This window comes from Eucyclogobius newberryi, unplaced genomic scaffold (assembly GCF_026437365.1).
Source record: "Eucyclogobius newberryi isolate DKJ021-1_F unplaced genomic scaffold, fEucNew1.0.hap1 SCAF_3, whole genome shotgun sequence".
NCBI classification, from domain to species: Eukaryota; Metazoa; Chordata; class Actinopteri; order Gobiiformes; family Gobiidae; genus Eucyclogobius; species Eucyclogobius newberryi.
Window position 1 is genome coordinate 32,663,023 of NW_027315945.1, and position 20,548 is coordinate 32,683,570.

The following is a 20,548-nucleotide window of genomic DNA, read 5'->3' on the forward strand; positions in this document are numbered from 1 at the left end:
GGCGCGCGCCACTCTTCGCATCGCGGGCTAGGATGGTGACGCGTCCGCTTCACCCAGGTGTGCGCACGGTAAGTAGAGCCTGTTCATTTATCATTCTTTTTTTTTACACGTTATGCAACTGTTTTGGTGCATAATGTTTGTGTCCAGTTTGAGAGGAGGACGGCGGGGAGAGCGCGCGTAATTGTCTCGAGCGCGCGCGTAATTGTCTTGACCGCGCGTCTTATTCGGGGTTTTCCGTTACAACATAGAAATGAAAGATCGGGAAAAAACATGACATCCTCTTTTTTTCCTCTTGCCCTCACTTCTCTCCTCTCTGTCTCTCATCCCTTTTCTTGTCTTTCTTTCAGAGAGAGGAACGGGGGAGCGGTGGCGTGTAAGTGAACGCCGAAGCGATGGAGAGATGGTAAGATGGAGAGATGGAGAGATGGTGAGATGGAGAGATGGAGAGATGGTGAGATGGAGAGATGGAGAGATGGTGAGATGGAGAGATGGTGAGATGGAGAGATGGAGAGATGGTGAGATGGTGAGATGGAGAGATGGAGAGATGGTGAGATGGAGAGATGGAGAGATGGTGAGATGGAGAGATGGAGAGATGGAGAGATGGTGAGATGGTGAGATGGAGAGATGGAGAGATGGAGAGATGGAGAGATGGAGAGATGGTGAGATGGAGAGATGGTGAGATGGAGAGATGGAGAGATGGAGAGATGGTGAGATGGAGAGATGGAGAGATGGTGAGATGGTGAGATGGAGAGATGGAGAGATGGTGAGATGGAGAGATGGTGAGATGGAGAGATGGTGAGATGGAGAGATGGAGAGATGGAGAGATGGTGAGATGGAGAGATGGAGAGATGGTGAGATGGAGAGATGGAGAGATGGTGAGATGGAGAGATGGAGAGATGGTGAGATGGAGAGATGGTGAGATGGAGAGATGGTGAGATGGAGAGATGGTGAGATGGAGAGATGGAGAGATGGTGAGATGGAGAGATGGTGAGATGGTGAGATGGAGAGATGGAGAGATGGTGAGATGGAGAGATGGAGAGATGGAGAGATGGTGAGATGGAGAGATGGAGAGATGGAGAGATGGTGAGATGGAGAGATGGTGAGATGGAGAGATGGTGAGATGGTGAGCTGGAGAGATGGTGAGATGGAGAGATGGAGAGATGGAGAGATGGTGAGATGGAGAGATGGTGAGATGGTGAGATGGAGAGATGGAGAGATGGAGAGATGGAGAGATGGTGAGATGGAGAGATGGTGAGATGGAGAGATGGAGAGATGGTGAGATGGAGAGATGGTGAGATGGAGAGATGGTGAGATGGAGAGATGGTGAGATGGAGAGATGGAGAGATGGTGAGATGGAGAGATGGAGAGATGGTGAGATGGAGAGATGGAGAGATGGAGAGATGGTGAGATGGAGAGATGGTGAGATGGAGAGATGGAGAGATGGAGAGATGGTGAGATGGAGAGATGGTGAGATGGAGAGATGGTGAGATGGAGAGATGGTGAGATGGAGAGATGGTGAGATGGAGAGATGGAGAGATGGTGAGATGGTGAGATGGAGAGATGGTGAGATGGAGAGATGGAGAGATGGTGAGATGGTGAGATGGAGAGATGGAGAGATGGTGAGATGGAGAGATGGAGAGATGGAGAGATGGTGAGATGGAGAGATGGAGAGATGGTGAGATGGTGAGATGGAGAGATGGTGAGATGGAGAGATGGAGAGATGGTGAGATGGTGAGATGGAGAGATGGTGAGATGGAGAGATGGAGAGATGGTGAGATGGTGAGATGGAGAGATGGTGAGATGGATAGACGCGGTGGAAGGCGCAGACGCAGGTGTCATTGTGACTGATGGCCGGGAGGGGAGTGAAACATTGGTGGAGAGTGGGCACGACTTCACTGGACTATATATTTCCAGTGTTTATAGGGGGCAATGCCGGGTCGTCACCGGATTAGAAGAGCCAACTTCACAAAAGCAAGTGCTGGTCAGACGGTCTGCAAGTTTTAGGAAAATAAATGAGGACTGTACAGCCAATTATCTGAATTTGCAGATGGTTTTATTGTTTTAAACATTGCTTTATCAATAACATCTTGAGGAGCAAAATGGCCAAAGCGTTTGTAGTAGAGCTGAACAATATGACAAAAATCTCCTTTTTTCATGGTTTCTTGTGATAAACAAATATGACGAGGAGGAAAACTTTTAAATAAACTTTACATTGTGCCATTTAACTCAAAATGACTCATATATTTTTCTGACTTATTGCCGATATGGAACATTTTCTTGCAATTTAAGTTTTCTACAAACCCACTCCCTGTTTTACCACAAATCTACAAATGAGCAGTGCAGTCACATTTTATGCAGTGCCCTCTTCACACTAAAGTGGTAAAATAAAGCTTTATGTGTGTTCTGTGCCTGTGCTGGGGAATTAAGGCTGATGGCCGATTAATTCATATATTAGTCCAGCTCTAATTAGACATTTCTGAATCTTAATCTCAGTTAACAGTTGCATAGCCTTGGATTCTAAAAGGGGACGCATAAAACTAAATCAACAGTTTACTCAAAGTTGCATTTTAGTTGCCGGGAAGTTTCCCCTACCCCCTACCCCCTACACTCTATTCAAACGTGCTGCTCTCTTTCCTTTTCCAGCTCCATCCCAGTTTCCTCACGACCGCCTGCCCTCCGCTGGCTCCTCTCGCTCCTTTTGGTCGCTCTGCTGCCCCCGCCCTCCGCCTGCAACCGTGACGACAGAGAGGCCGAGGAGCAGCTGTCCGTCACCGCCCAGGGCACGCCCACGCCGCTCTGGGCCGTGGTCTGGGGCCCCACGCAGCCCTTGGAGGATGAGACCTACCACTTCATCTCGAGCCAGGAGACGGAGCCGCTGTCGCTCCCGGGGAGGCAGCTGGTGGGGGGCAGCACCACGGCCCAGGACTGGCCCCATGGTTCACCTGGAAGTGCAAACCCACCTGGGGACACGCCCCTGCTGCCCAAGGACCGAGCGGAGGACGAGGGCACAGAGGCGGAGGAAACCGAGCCGGGGCAAGGTGGGGAACCACACGTGCACAAAAGGATTGGAGTAGTGTTGTTGTTGTTGTTGTTTCTTTCACTTGTTGCGAGCGAGCAGTGCTGGGAAGAAAACTTTGAAAATGTACTTACTTAAAGAATACTTGCTCTTAAATATATTTTGTAACATGGTCCAATCGTATAATTCTGAATATTTGGAATACTTTCATATATTATAGTGTAAAACAGCGTTATATTTGTTGCTCTGTTTGCAATCCATTTTTGGTCCATGCTTTATTTATTTATCACTAAGTAGAGATGGATAAATTGCACATACACAAGACGCTTTCTGTATTTTTCTTACTAATACTGTGCTGTTTTATGCCTGAATTGCATGTTCAAGTACTGCAAAGCATGTCTTTGATTTATGTAAACTACTGTATTCTATATCACCAAATGAAAGTGTGACTGGAGCTGTATAGATAGAGTTACTCAAAATTAGTATTCTGATGTGGTTGGTACATATATGTATTTAGTTACTTCCCAACACTGTGGGTGGGCGATATTGTTTTACTAATTCTGACTTTATTTGGTGGGATAATATGAAATATTTATCAGTCAGTCAAATGACAGTTTGTTCAAAAAAAAGCTGGAAAAGTTGAAAATGACAGAAAATGGCGCTGAGTTTTAAAAAGAGACGTTTAACACATGAAGAACACATTTTTCTGACAGTTTAAATGTTAATTTAACAAAATATAGGTGTTATTATATTTGTAATAGTCAAATGTTAGCTATTGTGTAAATTAGTAAGTTTTGGCCCTTGTTTACAATTGTTGCTAGGTAACAACTTTACCTATACTTATGGCATATCTGCTGTTCGGATCCAACCAAAAAGTTTATCATTGTATCATAAATCACCAAAATGATCAAACTGGAAACAAATCATTCATTGATACAATGGCATCAAAAGTGCTGAAATGTCACTTCAAACCATTGATTTGTTTCCACTGCAATTTCTTGCTTCATTTTTTGCTTCTAAAATGCTCAGGATTATATTGTGACCTGAATAATCCCGATTATCTATGACCTAACGATCGTGACATCCCTTGTTGCAGCCGTAGAGCTTCCCCGCCTCAATCCGCCCACTTTCTGTAGACAAGGACAGTTGCAATGAAATGGTAGTTGAGAGCGGCATTCAGCAAACGGTTCCGTGCTGTGAATAAGCCCCTCGGTGGCTTCTGCTGCTGCACCAGATGACAGACTTCTAAATAAGTGCGCCAGGAGCCGGAGTCCATGAGAGCGCTGGCGACATGCCGCCTGTGTCTGTGTCTGCAGCCGCCTGTGTCTGCAGCCCCCTGTGTCTGTAGCCGCCTGTGTCTGTGTCTGCAGCCGCCTGTGTCTGCAGCCCCCTGTGTCTGTAGCCGCCTGTGTCTGTGTCTGCAGCCGCCTGTGTCTGTGTCTGCAGCCGCCTGTGTCTGTGTCTGCAGCCGCCTGTGTCTGCAGCCCCCTGTGTCTGTAGCCGCCTGTGTCTGTGTCTGCAGCCGCCTGTGTCTGCAGCCCCCTGTGTCTGTAGCCGCCTGTGTCTGTGTCTGCAGCCGCCTGTGTCTGCAGCCCCCTGTGTCTGTAGCCGCCTGTGTCTGTGTCTGCAGCCGCCTGTGTCTGCAGCCCCCTGTGTCTGTAGCCGCCTGTGTCTGTGTCTGCAGCCGCCTGTGTCTGCAGCCCCCTGTGTCTGTAGCCGCCTGTGTCTGTGTCTGCAGCCGCCTGTGTCTGTGTCTGCAGCCGCCTGTGTCTGTGTCTGCAGCCGCCTGTGTCTGTGTCTGCAGCCGCCTGTGTCTGCAGCCCCCTGTGTCTGTAGTCGCCTGTGTCTGTGTCTGCAGCCGCCTGTGTCTGCAGCCCCCTGTGTCTGTAGCCGCCTGTGTCTGTGTCTGCAGCCGCCTGTGTCTGCAGCCCCCTGTGTCTGTAGCCGCCTGTGTCTGTGTCTGCAGCCGCCTGTGTCTGTGTCTGCAGCCGCCTGTGTCTGCAGCCCCCTGTGTCTGTAGCCGCCTGTGTCTGTGTCTGCAGCCGCCTGTGTCTGTGTCTGCAGCCGCCTGTGTCTGTGTCTGCACCCGCCTGTGTCTGTGTCTGCAGCCGCCTGTGTCTGCAGCCCCCTGTGTCTGCAGCCCCCTGTGTCTGCAGCCGCCTGTGTCTGCAGCCGCCTGTGTCTGCAGCCCCCTGTGTCTGCAGCCGCCTGTGTCTGTGTCTGCAGCCGCCTGTGTCTGCAGCCCCCTGTGTCTGCAGCCGCCTGTGTCTGTGTCTGCAGCCGCCTGTGTCTGCAGCCGCCTGTGTCTGTGTCTGCAGCCGCCTGTGTCTGCAGACACAGACACAGGCGGCTGCAGACACAGACACAGGCGGCTGCAGACACAGACACAGGCGGCTGCAGACACAGACACAGGCGGCTACAGACACGTCTGCGTCTGGATTAATCACCGACTTCAAATGGCTCGATTTATAAACATAAACACTCATTTGCATAGAACTTTCTAGTTTAGACTGATTTACTTGATGGGCCCAAATTATTCAACTTGTTTCCAAACATCGCTTCTTAATTTTCTGCCAATGCGTAAGAAAAAGCAGCACCACTTTATAATAAAACTACGCCTGAATTAGCCTTTAGATCATTTTAGACTGACATAAGAAAAGACATTAAGCACAGGGTTTAGGGAATTTGACTTTCTACACTTTAATCATCCTTAATAAAGCATGAACAAAGGCTTGGTAATCTAAGGTATTTATTAATGATCATGCTAAACCATTTGTTCAAAATAAATTCACTTTTGGTCCATGCTTTATTTAAGGCTTTATTTGGTGGAGTAAAACCTGTTGTAAATATACATGATACAGTAGTTTTACATCAGTGTGCAAGTGTCAGTTTGAGAAGAAAAGTTGAAAAATGTGTTGAAAATGACCAGAAGTAGAGCAGAGTTCAAAACATGATGACGTGATACAAAATCTGAATATCATTATCTTAACTGTGTTTTAGTAACATTAGTCGTCCAATCATAGGCACAACTCTAACTTGTGTTAATTTAATTTTCTTATTTCAATCTAAATGATCTTAAAACCATAATTGAACATAATTAAAACCACCAACAGTCATAAAAGTCATGAAAAGAGTTAAAGGTGCAAAATGTAGTGTTCACCACCTGCTTGTCTCCATGGTGATGCCTGAAATGTCCCACAGTACGGCATTAAACTTTTCATCCAATCACAGTGAATAATACCCTGCAAAACATGCTACCTCGCCTCTCCACAGATCTGACCTGTAACTTGGCCTGACGGTGTGACTGACTTGTCTCCATGGAGATATTTATGTTTAATGCGTACAAACTGTGGAACATTCGAGGCAAGGCAATCTCATCTCCATGGAGACAAAGTTACACCGTGCACCTTTAATATAACCACGGCGTTCAGAGGGATAAAACAAGTCAAAGCAAAATATTGTTTATCACATTCTTTATATCAGAGATTCTAATCATTACTAGACCTCGTATCAAACCTGAAATCAAATCACATAAACTGGAGAATGTGACCTTTCCTGGGCAGTTTTGGAATGATCTTGACCTTTATAAGAACCGCATGGTAACAAAAAGAAAGTATGATTATTTTGTGTTGAAAATGACTTTATATTGTCTACAAAATGATATTGTTTGTTATTATTGTGCTATCAAAAGAGCACAGTAAAGAGCACAGTACACAAGAGTAAAATTGAAATACTAATTCTATCTTTCGAATGGTCAAAGGTTCTCAAAGTCCATGAATAAGTGGCACAAAATAAATTGAATGTATTATCATTATCATCATTATTATTATTATTATTATTATTTTAAATTATCATTACTATAGGTCAAAATGTAATTGAAGTAGTTTAAACCATGACTGCAACAACACTCTTGAATTAATTAAAATCATTACCATATTTTCCGCACTATAAGGCTCACTGGATTATGAGGCGCACTGTCAATGAATGGTCTATTTTTGATAATTTTTCATATATAAGGCGCACCGGACTATAAGGCGCATTAAGCGAAACAGGACGTTCGCCACCCAAAATAAGCACAACCAGAATTAAGGCGTGTTTGAGAAAAATGAAAGGCTTGTAACTGTGCCTTATAGTGTGAAAAATACAGTAATATCTAATAGCGTGTTTTGAGCACATTTTGACTTAACTTGAAGCATAATTTGCAAATGTAGGTCGTATTGCACTCGAATAAAAGGCTAAATCGACTCAAATCGAGTCTAAAACGCACTCATGTAGTCGTAGTGTCCTTGTTTTCCCAGCGTACGTCTCACGTCTTGCAGCGCACAACCGTAAAGCCTCATAAAGTGCTCAACGCTCAGGAGCCGAAACCGACCGACACTGAGACAGTTGCACGTCCAATTTAATGTTCTGCCGCCTGCATCGATTCTCCCCTTGTTTTGCCGTGGGCGCCATCGTCACGCCGCTCTCTCTGTGTCTGTTTCTTGCAGTGGACCCCCAGTTCTACGTTACCGTGACGATCTCCTCACTGCTCATCCTGACGGCGGTCGTAGTAGCAGCGAAACTCTGGTACGTACACGAGATGCCGCACCCGCACAATTTACCCCACAGCAGGGTGCTATTCGGGTCAATATTTCCCACAATACACCTTGAAAAGTGATGTCAAGAGAGCTCAGATGTTATACATTTACATGAGTCGTTTTTTCTGAAGAAATTGTACTTTACTCATATTGTACTTTTACTTTGTTTTACTATGGGAATGAGCTACAATCTGATACACAACATCTTTGTTTTTTATGAGCTCTGTACATTGTCCTTTCAAATAAAGACTAAACTAAACTTTTACTTGAATAATATTTGGTTTGAAGTAATAGTACTCCTGCTCGAGTTTTGGTTACTTTTCCACCGTTAGAGTTAGTCTAAGTGAAAATAAGCTCAAATTAAACGATTCAAACGTTCAACACAAACAGAACAAAACCAGTGAGCAAAAGGCTAAATTAAACACAAATGGAGCGTTTAATTCAAGGAAAAATTCAGAAAACAAAATATTAGTCTTTTTCCATAGACTCCAGAGGTATCCATTCACCATCTCCATCGCTGGAGTCCTACAGCCGAGGTACACAGCTTTAAAGTCAGAACATCTTACCTTCAGATATGATTTGCTTTCATAATTGTTATTTTAGTTTTTTTTTACCAGAATCTTTGCACTATTTAATGCTTTGTCGGTCCGATTACATCACCTCACAAATCAGAAATCCCATTTTAGATACGTCTTATGTCCAAACTCATGTAGTAGTTGTTACTCTAGCATGAGTCATTATCTGCAGTACTACTTTTGAGTTCTAATTGGGGCACATCATTTATAACTCTACAGATTTTTGGCTCCTCTGCTCACCGCTGACCTTTCAGAATAGACCACAATGCATTGCGAGAGGCTGGAAAAACCACAGTGGACAAGCCAGACACAACACGACTGAGTGAAAGCGGCGTTTAAACATAAATACAGCGCTTAAATAAACGGTGTGAAGTCGCCGACGTTAAACGATCGATACATCTCGGGCAAAGAGATGATAAACGCAGTCTGTTTGGATATTTAAAGTGAGCTCCATCTTGACTACGACTTGTATGATTAATATGTAAGTCCATAAATAAGTGCCGGTCGGATTTGATCAATATTTATCACGGGAATGCATTTTTTACCTGAGTTTTTTTGCGTTTTTCCCCCCTCCCGGGCGCCAGAGTCAACTGTGACTGAGTGCACTGTAGGGCCCCACGTAGAGGTCAAGGAGGGACGGTGCGGGGTCGAGATGGAGCGTTGTAAATCTATTCATTTGAATTGGGACGGCGCGTGTTAATCGGTGCGTCTGCAACACATTTACGAGCTAACATAACAGCTTAATTTCCCTCCGCCGTTAACGTTCGACGGCACAACAGCAGACGGACGCCTTCACATCGCGAGACATTAAACACCTGTTGGAAAAGTAGACGCACACAACACACGGAGGCTGTTGACGACCATAATCAACACTTAAAAGGCTTAAATAGTTGGGGCGGATTTGTCCTAAAACGCCCGACTGAAACGAGCCGCGTTTCAAAGTGAAGACTTTGAGACGCTGCGGTCTTTTAATCTCTTTTTGTCTGATTTACTCTCAATTATAAATGATCACAAGTGCAGACTATCAGATCGTCAAATTGGGACTATTTTCAGTTAATATAAGGAGGAGTGACGCGGCGGTTGGAGGAATGGCCAGACCGTAGATGTTCTTGGGTCTTGACGATTTCATTTTCGAAGCTGGAGCCGATTTCATTAATGTTTTTGCATGCGAAAGACCTATTCAAACGCTGTGAATGTAGGATTATTATGTTTGTATTTGCGAGAGTACAAACCGATCCCGATAACGGTTGATTTGGCCGGAGATGCGAGGGTTATAGCGTTCTTTTTTTAAGTTGGACGTGCCCGTGATGAGCTTGATTGTTCTCTTTTATCAGATGGTGGACAGAAAAGGCATAATAAAAGAAAAAAAGTCCTCCTCTTTTCAAGCTTAAAGGAGCCCAAGAAACAAGCGTGAGATTATCTATGTGTGCGTGACTGATTGATTTTCAACCAATTTGAAAGATGTGTGTGTGTAGTTGCCATAGTTTCTGATGTGCTCTGGCAGTGTGGTCCATAATGTCCTGTGTCCTCCAGTGTAGATAAGTCTTTGGTGATTATTACATTAATGGTGGAAGGAGAAACCAATCTGAAGATCTAGATTGTTGTGAATTCAGATTAATCTTTTTAATTTGGTTGTCAAGGTTAGATTAAGATGAGACACTGCAAGTGAATAGGAAAGAATCTTAAATGTAAAGAAATCAGTGTGAAAGGTCTCCTGTAGTTTGCTCACATACATGTAAAAAGATTGGTACAATTAGTTTTTCATCATGTCATGTTTTTATATAGAAATAGGCATTTTATGTGTAAAAATGACCAAAATTGCACCAATTTAGGAGATTTAAATCTGAAAAATGGACAAAGCCAGGTTTACTTATCTTGGTTTCTTTTGTAGACATCAGATAAAATATAGATCAGATCCAAAAATGAAAAGGGGGAATTTTGGATTTCTTCTTTGATTTTTGCGTAAATTAGAGGGAAAATTGGCTGTCAAAAAAAAGGTACAAGTTTGTAAAGTTTGCTGTGTGCAGGAGCTACTTTAAGATATTGCTGTGGAGTAAAATGCAGTTTAAAGAAGACGGCCTTTAAGGTACATGCAAGTATGACTGCGAGTGGAATACATACAATGATTTAAAAGCTGTAGGAGGAGATTGGACAATTTTGTTGTTTCCATGTGAAAGTCTTTATGTTGAGAGGCCAAAACAGACCGAAAAACCTACAATTGAAAATAATGACTTTGGCCTGTAGTGTCTGGACTGAAACTGCTTATAAGATAAGATAAGATAAGATATTCCTTTATTGTCCCACATGGGGAAATTTCATTGGTGCAACACAGGTAGATACAGAGGTAGATACAGAAGAACAGATCACTTATAGGAAGTCTGAAAAACACTTTCAGTAGAAGATCTCCTATAAATAAATAAAAACTCCCATAGACAAATAAATAAATAAATACCATTTCATGTGATCCCGACAGTAATTGCACATGAATATGTGTCTCGACGGCACATAGATTGCACATGAATTTCACAGTAATTGCACATACGACAGAATTGCACATCAGTATTAGGTTAGGTCAGTATTGCGACGGGATAACGTGACGATCTCCGGGTAAGACGACTGTTCTCCGCAGTTTCATGAGTTCCTCCTTTGTGGAAACGCGGTACGGCGCCGGCCGGGGGGCGGGGCCGGAGCCGGGGGGCGGGGCCGGAGCCGGGGGGCGGGGCCGGGGGGCGGGGCCGGAGCCGGGGGGCGGGGCCGGAGCCGGGGGGCGGGGCCGGAGCCGGGGGGCGGGGCCGGAGCCGGGGGACTCAGAGCCAAGGCACATAGCAACGACACGACGAAAACACTCAATCCAGCCGAATAAAGTCAAAACAAGTTAATTTAAAGCGATTCCAGTGCGTGTCCCGATCGTTCGTGAAGTTCCTCTTTCATATAAATGTGTATATAAACGTGTACCGACGACACGCCGTACTTTAGCGCGGCCGGAGGGCGCGGGGGGCTGGTGGGCTCGCTCGGAGCTAGCTCAATGCCGTAGAGATCCAGATTCAAGGTCGTAAATCAACATTATTGACAGTGACTGAGTTGTTGGCACTGAAATCTCATAGCAAGAAGTTCCGAGGTTAAACTTTTGGGAGGTGTGGGACCTTTCTGCTAAGGGTTTGCATGTTCTACCTGTGTCTGGATGGATGGACCAGAACCATGTAGTATAATCCTCCTGCTTGGTAATCGTGAGTCTCTGTTCTGAGCAGACAAAATGACAGCATGCACAATATTATATCTGGCTCACACTGTAAGCCCAGAGATATTTCATGCCACAAATCGAGCTGGTTATTTCAGCTACGACGTGAGCAGTTCAGGACAACGTGTAAAGAAGAATAGTGCTCCATGACGACGTCACCGGGCTGTGGTTCAGTTTGTGCAGGGAGAGAACTGGCCTCATGTGGCCTCATCTTATGTGCGATCACTTTAAAAAGCCTGGTGTGAGTGCACACTTAATGCTTAAATGGTCACATTTATATAGCACTTTTCTACTTTCAAGGCAGTATTCACCTGAGGCTGCTGCGATCGCTCCCCCAACCTGTGGGTCCGAAGATCTGACCGCTCTACTCTTATGTCGAGAGCAGGATTCAAACTGCCGACCTTCAGATCAGAAAAAAAGCACACTGTCCCTAAAGCTACTGCTGCTGCTGTGGTTTATTTAACCTTTATTTCACCAGACAAACATTTAGAGCAAGTTCTTATTTACAATGTTGGCCTTGGTGTGCGAGGAGCACCCGAGGGGAAGGGAGAGGGTGTGAACACATAAACGATTTGCTTTAACTAAATTACACATCATTCATTTGTAAACTTAAAAATGTCCTTTAGTTTATATTTAAAGCAGAACGAAAAAGCATAGACTCCAGTTTTAGGGAGCCAAATTCCAATCAATTTGTAGCAGCAAATGGAAATGACACGAGAGAGGAGCTGGCCTTGAGCTGCGAGTGTGGAGTGTTCTCTCTGGGAGGAGCTGATGGAGGAGGAGCTGATGGAGGAGGAGCTGATGGAGGAGGAGCTGATGGAGGAGGAGCTGATGGAGGCGAGGCTGATGGAGGCGAGGCTGATGGAGGCGGGGCTGATGGAGGCGGGCGGGGTGAGACCTTTATATATGAGGCGGTGCATGTCGCGGCGGGACTGCAGCGGGAGCCGGCTCACCTGAGAGTGTCTGAGAGGGAACAAACCCCATCCCAGAATGATACATCACATCTCATTCAGCAAGGCCATTTTCACCAGCACAACCATAAATGATGTCACCGGAGACAAACTAAGGATAGACATTTCATCAACGTTTCGCCGAGGTGGGAAAAGTATAAAATCCCAGTTTAGCCTTGATCTTTGTCTGTAGCATGGACAGATGACCAAATATTTCTAGTCTGTAATGCTCTGGGGTTCAATCTGCTGCCGTTAGGTACAGTTTGTGATCGTGATTGAACCAGATTGTTTTCTTTGGCACGAAGTAAAAAGAAAGGTATTAAAACAAGTCCGATTATCAAGGACTGCGTCTAGAAAACATACAGCACCTGATCTGAAACGGGCCTAAAACAGAACTACACCAGTTCAAACCAAGGCTAAACCAGGGATAAAATAATGACTTGAGTGGTAAATTAGGACTAACCCAAATAAGGACATTTAGAAGAATATTTACTTTAAATGAGCAGAAAAAGTTGAGTAAACACTGATATAGTCCTGTAAACACAACTAGAATTTGGATTGATATTCATTTATTTGTGTTTTCCTGTGTTTGTGGAAGATGGAGGGCCATTCTCCTGCCCAACAGCTTCGGGCCATTCAGAATATAGTTAAAGTCTGAGCAGAAGCATAACTAAAATAAGCCATTTTCTAAGCTATTTCAAACATGAATTGATTGAATTTGAGTTCATTTGCAAGCCGATCCAAGCAGGTCCAACATTTCTATATCTTTCAAAGGTCTACTACTCATTTGAAAGCCAGAATTTATTGTAATTATCTTTGTACTTTATTCAGCTCATTGTGTGTCCCTGGCTTTACTGGAAACTGAGATTTCCAGACAGTTTAATGTGCACTTCCTCTCACCGAGGGTCTTCAGCGTGCTCGTTTCCATGGGGATTGCTTTGCCTGAAATGTTCTAGTATAGAATTAAACTTATATAAAACATCTTTCACATATTCAATTAGAGGTGTTTAATTGCTTTAAAACCATGCATTCCTACTGTCAGTGGCCCCTTCACGGATCTGACCTGTACCTTCACCTCCTCGTCTCCATGAAAGCACATAGATTTAAAGATAAACTATGCAAAAAAGGCTACGAGTGACCGCGCACAGTGACCTATGAGAGGCTGCTTGTGGTTTATTGAGTAAAGGTCATTTCTGTTGGGTTTACGGTAAGTTTCACAATAGGATTAGAGCGAGGGCTGTTTGCAGAGGAGTGCGGGATGAAAAAGTGCTGGTGTTTTAGCGGCGGGGTAAACCTGAAGGCTCGTATCGGGTAATGCCAGACAAATGTCAACAAATGTACGCGCCAAAGGAAATCTGCATCAACTGCTCAAACATCAGAACAGACCGAAACTTTGACTGTCAGCTCTGGTTCTGACATTTATACAACAATAATCACACGCTCAAAAGTACGGCTGAATTTTAAACACGCAAATGTGGCTTTATTGTAGTGAGTTATGTATAAAAATTATTAGCTACAGGTAAAATATAATGGACTAATAAATCTAGCAACGGGAATGTGGCTTGTGAGTATCTGAAAGCTTCTGTGTTTATTGTTAGATATTGCGTTTTTAATTTGAGCTTTTTATTGCTTACATTGCGCTGTGAGACGAAGCACACACCTTTCAGGCTTTGTGCACCCTTTTTGCTATTATGAAAATAGATGTATATGTCTCTGATCCACCACATGTCTATTATTGACGTGTGACGTACGTTGATGTGAACCGATCGATCACAAGCACCTGAAAATGTGCCGTTTGAATCCATTTTGTTCTGGAGTTTTCAGACCATCTCAAACCTCACCAGGCTGTGTTATGTGTGCGTCGTGTCCAGGTAATTATAGAGCGGGTTTAGATCAGGTACTTACAAAGAGCCATTGGTGGAGTGCAGGGCTATTCCGGGTTTTTCAGAGGACCATGACGTCATGATTGCACCACACGACACACAGCGCCACCTCTGGGTGTCGCGCAAAATATCCTCAACACTAGAGCTGTTGCAATAATGATAAAATAACTAATTAGCTGATTAAGCTAGTTTAAGACTAAACTGGGACTAAACACAACTAAACCAGGACTAGAACAGGACCAAACCAGGACCAAACCAGGTCTAAACCAGGTCTAAACCATTCCTATAAACCACACTATAAACCATTCCATCCTCCTACAAAGGCTGCGCCAACTGGGTGTTGAGGGCTCTGCACTTGACTGGCTCACATCCTACCTCACCAACAGGCAACAGTTCATTTCCCTCTCCGGTCACTCATCCACTCTCTCCCCAGTAACGCAGGGGGTCCCCCAGGGCTCAGTCCTCGGCCCCCTCCTCTTCATCTGCTACATCTTCCCCCTTGGTCACATCCTCCGCCAACTCAACCTGGACTTTCACTGCTACGCTGACGACACCCAGATATACCTCACCACCAAATCCACCCAAAACCCTCCCCTCACCCACATCCAAACCCTCCCCTCACCCACATCCAAACCCTCCCCTCACCCACATCCAAACCCTCCCCTCACCCACATCCAAACCCTCCCCTCAGCCACATCCAAACCTGCATCTCTACAATAAAAACATGGCTAACTCACAACTTCCTCAAACTGAACAGTGACAAAACAGAGCTCCTCCTCATTGGCACCAAATCCACTCTCAATAAAACTGGTCCCTTTTCACTCAGCATCGACACCTCGACCATCACCCCCTCTACCCTGGTACGCAATCTCGGTGTCATCATGGACCCCACCCTCTCCTTCACTCCCCATGTCAGCCACATCGTCAAGACCTCATACTTCCACCTCCGCCGCATCGCCAAAATCCGACACTGCCTCACCCTCCCCGCTGCTGAATCCCTCATCCATGCCTTCATCTCCTCCCGCCTTGACTACTGCAACTCCCTCCTCACTGGCATCTCCTCCCATTCCCTCCATAGACTCCGAATGGTCCAAAACTCTGCTGCGCGCCTCCTCACCCACACCCTCCTCACCCACACCCTCCTCACCCACACCCGCCTCCTCACCCACACCCTCCTTACCCACACCCGCCTCCTCACCCACACCCGCCTCCTCACCCACACCCGCCTCCTCACCCACACCCGCCTCCTCACCCACACCCGCCCCACACCCGCCTCCTCACCCACACCCGCCTCCTCACCCACACCCGCCTCCTCACCCACACCGCCTCCTTGCCCCCCCCACCTGTCTGACCCCCTCATCCCCCACTCCCTCCCCCAACCTGTCCGCCACTCTCCCTCACTCACAACATTTAAATCCCGCCTGAAAACATACCTCTTCATCCAAGCCTATGACCTGCCCCACCCCTCGCCTCCTCTACCCCACTGTCTACTCTTCTACCCCCTGTTACATCCCCATCATTTTCTTTGTACTTCTTCTGTCTTGTTTATTTTATCTGTTATTTTTCGGACTGTGTACATTATTGTGTATTGTATGTGCTGTCCCCCCTGTCTGTAAATACCCCCCCCCCCTTTTGTATATGTCAAAGCGTCTTTGGGTCATTGAAAAGCGCTATATAAATAAAAGGTATTATTATTATTTATTATTATTAAACCAGGACCAAACCAGGTCTAAACCAGGTCTAAACCAGGACCAAACCAGGACCAAACCAGGTCTAATCCAGGTCTAATCCAGGTCTAAACCAGAACCAAACCAGGACCAAACCAGGACCAAACCAGCTCTACATGGGAATTAAATGAGGCCTAAATCAGTACCAAAAATATAAACAATAGTACTACCCAAATATAAACCAGTAAATGATATAATGTATAATACAATATATGTATTTGTATATTAACAATAGTCACTAGGCCTAGTGCAGTGGCTTGACCTGTTCAAGTCCCATCCGAGCTCACATTGTCACTCCAGTCACAAAGATGAGGCTGGTTTTAATGGGAAGGGCGCCACATCTACTCGTTCAATTAGACCTTTGTGTTGTAGCTTTATCTTACCGCGCGGTGACGGATGAAACGGCGTTCAGCGGTTTGCAGATGCATTGTGTGTTGTGTCCTTGATTGCACAGCAGGTAAAGCCCCTTTAGTGCGCTCGCTAATCGCTCACTAATGGTTTTATCAACAACACTCATCTTGTGCAAAGTCTCGTTCGGCGCAGACGTGTCGTTTAGTGTCATTAGGCCTCCAGTGATTAAACGTTGACTGTAATCGTCAGGGTGTGGTGGGAGGAGCAGGCTGATCCATCTTTTTGTGGTTTAACGGTAACAGAACAGTGCTGCTTTCAGTGTGTTTAGACAGGCTGCTTCACAGGCACGCTCGCAGTCACTCTGGTCCTGGTTTGGTCCTGGTTTAGTCCTGGTTTAGTCATGGCCAGTTCAGGTTTAGTTGTGTTTAGTCCCAGTTTAGTCTTTTTTAGTTTAATCCTTCGCCTCCAGACACAGGACTTTAGGGAAATTGCATTTTGAAGGCACATATTGATAATAAGGGGTTTGAAAGGCTGTTAACTGCACAACATATTGTAAAAGTATTGATATTACAAAATAGACTGGCGCAGTAACACTAATCAAATCAAATCAAATCAATTTATTTTTGTAAGGCCCAAAATCACAACAACAGTTGCCTCTGAGGGCCACAGGGAGAAATGAATCAACAATGTCTGTGGTGGCGATGGAGTCAGACAATGTCTGTGGTGGCGAGGGACGATGTCCCAGGGTCCTCTGTCCTTAGACTCTCCTTCTCGGCCAGGAAAAACTACAAAAAAACCTCTTTGGGAAAAAAGCGTAGAAACCTGGAGGAGTTCCAGTGAAGGAGAGATCCGACTCTCACAGACGGACAGACGGACACAAGGAGACTGGAGCTGGAGCCACTCTTCAGGCAGATGAGGGACCGACTGAGGCGAACTGGACCCACTCTTCAGGCAGAAGAGGGACCGTCTGAGTCGAGCTGGACCCACTCTTCAGGCAGATGAGGGACCGTCTGAGTCGAGCTGGACCCACTCTTCAGGCAGAAGAGGGACCGTCTGAGGCGAGCTGGACCCACTCTTCAGGCAGAAGAGGGACCGTCGGAGGCGAGCTGGACCCACTCTTCAGGCAGATGAGGGACCGTCGGAGGCGAGCTGGACCCACTCTTCAGGCAGATGAGGGACCGTCGGAGGCGAGCTGGACCCACTCTTCAGGCAGATGAGGGACCGACTGAGGCGAACTGGAGCCACTCTTCAGGCAGATGAGGGACCGTCCACACAGGGCAGGGACCACTTCACCAGGGGAGGGGCATCTGGGTCCACAGGTCCTCAGGAGTGAGAGAAAGAAAAGAAGGCGGTGAACAGTTTGCAAGTGGAATCAAAAAATAAATATTGTTTGATAGCATAAGTAGTCAGAAGATGAAGAGGATAGTGCTCAAGCTGTCATACTTCCCCCAGCATAGTTACTCCTAGGGCAGCGTAGCTGAAGCTGTGGGTTTATCTTTCTGTTCCTAACTACTCTGACCATAAGCGATTTCGAAGAGGAACGTTTTAAGCCTGGACTTAAATGAAGAGACTGTGTCAGCATATTTAACATGGGTCGGGAGCTGATTCCATAACACAGGAGCTTGGTAGCTAAACGCTCTACCTCCTACAGTACTTTTAGAGACTCTTGGCACCACCAGAAGGCCAGCATTCTGAGAGCGAAGAGCTCTGTTTGGATGATATGGTTCTATAGCATCTTTGAGGTAGGATGGGGCCATGTCATTTATGGCTTTGTAGGTCAAGAGTAGAATTTTGAATTTGATTCTGGACTCGACGGGGAGCCAGTGAAGAGACTTCAGCACTGGCGTAATGTGCTCTCTTCTTTTTGTTCCTGTTAATAATCTTGCTGCTGCATTTTGAACCAGTTGAAAGCTTTTTATGGAGCTTTTAGGACACGCTGCAAGCAGGGAGTTACAGTAGTCTAATCTAGTCGTTACAAATGCATGGATAAGTTTTTCGGCATCACTTTTAGGCAGGATTCTTCTGATTTTGGCGATGTTGCGCAAATGGAAATAGGCTGTTTTACAAGCTTGATTTATATGAGCTTTAAATGAGAGCTCCTGGTCAAATAAGACTCCAAGGTTTCTTACAGTAGAACTGGAGGCTACACTGACATTGTCCAGTGTGACTATCTGCTCAGATAGAGCGTCTCGTAGATGCTTAGGGCCAAGCACAATGACCTCGGTTTTTTCAGGGTTAAGAAGCAGGTAGTTTAGTGTCATCCAGGTTTTTATCTCCTTCACACAAGTACTAAGTCTGTCTACTTGATCGCTCTGATCAGGTTTCATTGATAAATACAGCTGAGTGTCATCTGCATAGCAGTGGAAGTTAATGCCATGCTTTCTGATAATGTTGCCTAACGGTAGCATATAAAGAGTAAACAGAATTGGACCGAGTACCGAACCCTGTGGCACACCGTAAATTACTTTAGAGCTTGGTGAGGAGCTCTGGTTTACATTAACAAATTGGAACCTATCAGATAGATAGGATTTAAACCAGCTGAGGGCTGTTCCTCCAACACCTACATCACATTCTAACCTCTGCAGTAGAATGTTGTGGTCGATGGTGTCAAACGCTGCGCTGAGGTCCAACAGAACCAGGATTGAGACCAGTCCATCGTCAGCGGCTAATAACAAATCATTTGTGACTTTAACTAGTGCAGTTTCAGTGCTGTGGTGGGCTCTGAACCCTGACTGGAAAACTTCAAATAAGTTATTGTCCTGCAGGTGGCGACAAAGCTGTTTTACTACAACTTTTTCAAGGATTTTAGAGACGAAGGGAAGATTTGAAATAGGTCTGTAGTTTACCAATAGGTCGGGATCTAGATTAGGCTTTTTCAGAAGAGGTTTAATGACTGCATGTTTGAAGGACTGTGGAACATAGCCACTTTCGAGTGAAGTATTTATTATATTAAGAATAGGGTCTATAATTAGGGGAAGAATGTCTTTGAGGAGTCTGCTTGGAATGGGGTCTAGGACACAAGTTGAGCTTTTAGAGGACATAATGGCTGAAGTTATCTCTGCTTGATCAACAGCTGTGAACCTTTCTAGGTTTACAGGTGGATTTATATGGGACGTTAGATTTACAGCTTGGGCTAGTTCAGGGCTAATAGCGGGGGTAATTTCATCTAATTTATCTCTGATTGTTTTTATTTTATTATAAAAAAATAGGAGGAAATCATCAGAGCTGAGTGTAGCTGGGATTGAGGGCTCTACTGCACTGTGACAGTTTGTTAGCCTAGCTACAGTGCTGAAAAGGAATTTAGTGTTACTTTTGTTGACTTCTATTAGATTTGAATAATATCTGGTTTGGGCCTTACGCAGAGCCTGCTTATAGGACAGCAGGCAACTTTTCCATGCTTTTAGGGATTCTTCTGTGTGAGAGCGACGAAATAATCCCTCTAACTTTCTAACTCTTTGTTTATGTGAACGCAGTTCTTGGTTGTACCATGGGGAGGCGCGCTTTGGCCTAATGACCTTCTGTTTTAACGGCGCGACAACGTCAAGAGCAGACTTCAGAGAATTCATGGTCAAGTCGACACATTGATCACTTAAACTGGGACTAAAACTGTTCTCAGCAGGATCACATGACATGTCACTGAATATTGGCTCTATTATTTCTTTGAATTTTGAGATAGATTTTTCAGATATTGTCCTTTTCATTATAACTTTATTTTGTGGGACTGGATGATCTTTAAGAATAAACTGAAAGGTAATTAGGAAATGAACTGACAATATAGGGTTGTGAGGGAGGACAATGAGGTCACTAATCTCTGTTCCATACGTTAGGACAAGATCCAGAGTGTTCTTGTGAGTGTGAGTCGGTTTATTTACATTCTGAGTGAAACCAATGCTGTCTAACAAGGCGCTGAAGGCATTACTGAGAGCGTCATCACTCATGTTCACGTGGATATTAAAGTCTCCAACTATAACTATTTTATCCCAGGCTAACACTAAGTTTGATATAAAGTCAGAAAACTCTGTTAAAAACTCTGAATAGGGACCAGGAGGTCGGTAGATAACTATGAACAAAACTCCTTTTAGGTTTTTCATACTTGGACATGTGATTGACAGCATAAGGCTTTCAAATGAGTGAAATGCATTGTTAGTTTTAGGGCTCATAAGTAGGCTTGAGTGTGAGATCACTGCCACACCACCACCTCGGCCTGTGCTCCTGGCAGTCTGAAAGTTAA

The 20,548-nt window shown here is 45.1% G+C and overlaps 1 protein-coding gene across 1 annotated transcript in view; it reads left to right on the forward strand.

Annotated features, from left to right (window-relative positions):
* Positions 1–20,548, forward strand: part of pianp (PILR alpha associated neural protein) — a 58,207-nt gene that overhangs the window by 28 nt on the left and 37,631 nt on the right. Inside the window, exons 1-4 of the mRNA XM_072460926.1 lie at positions 1–68; positions 348–403; positions 2,644–3,038; positions 7,504–7,582. The exon at positions 1–68 is cut by the window's left edge and continues 28 nt beyond it. Coding sequence (XP_072317027.1) covers positions 393–403; positions 2,644–3,038; positions 7,504–7,582 — 485 coding nt within the window. The 5' untranslated portion in view covers positions 1–68; positions 348–392. The remainder of the gene's footprint in view (positions 69–347; positions 404–2,643; positions 3,039–7,503; positions 7,583–20,548) is intronic.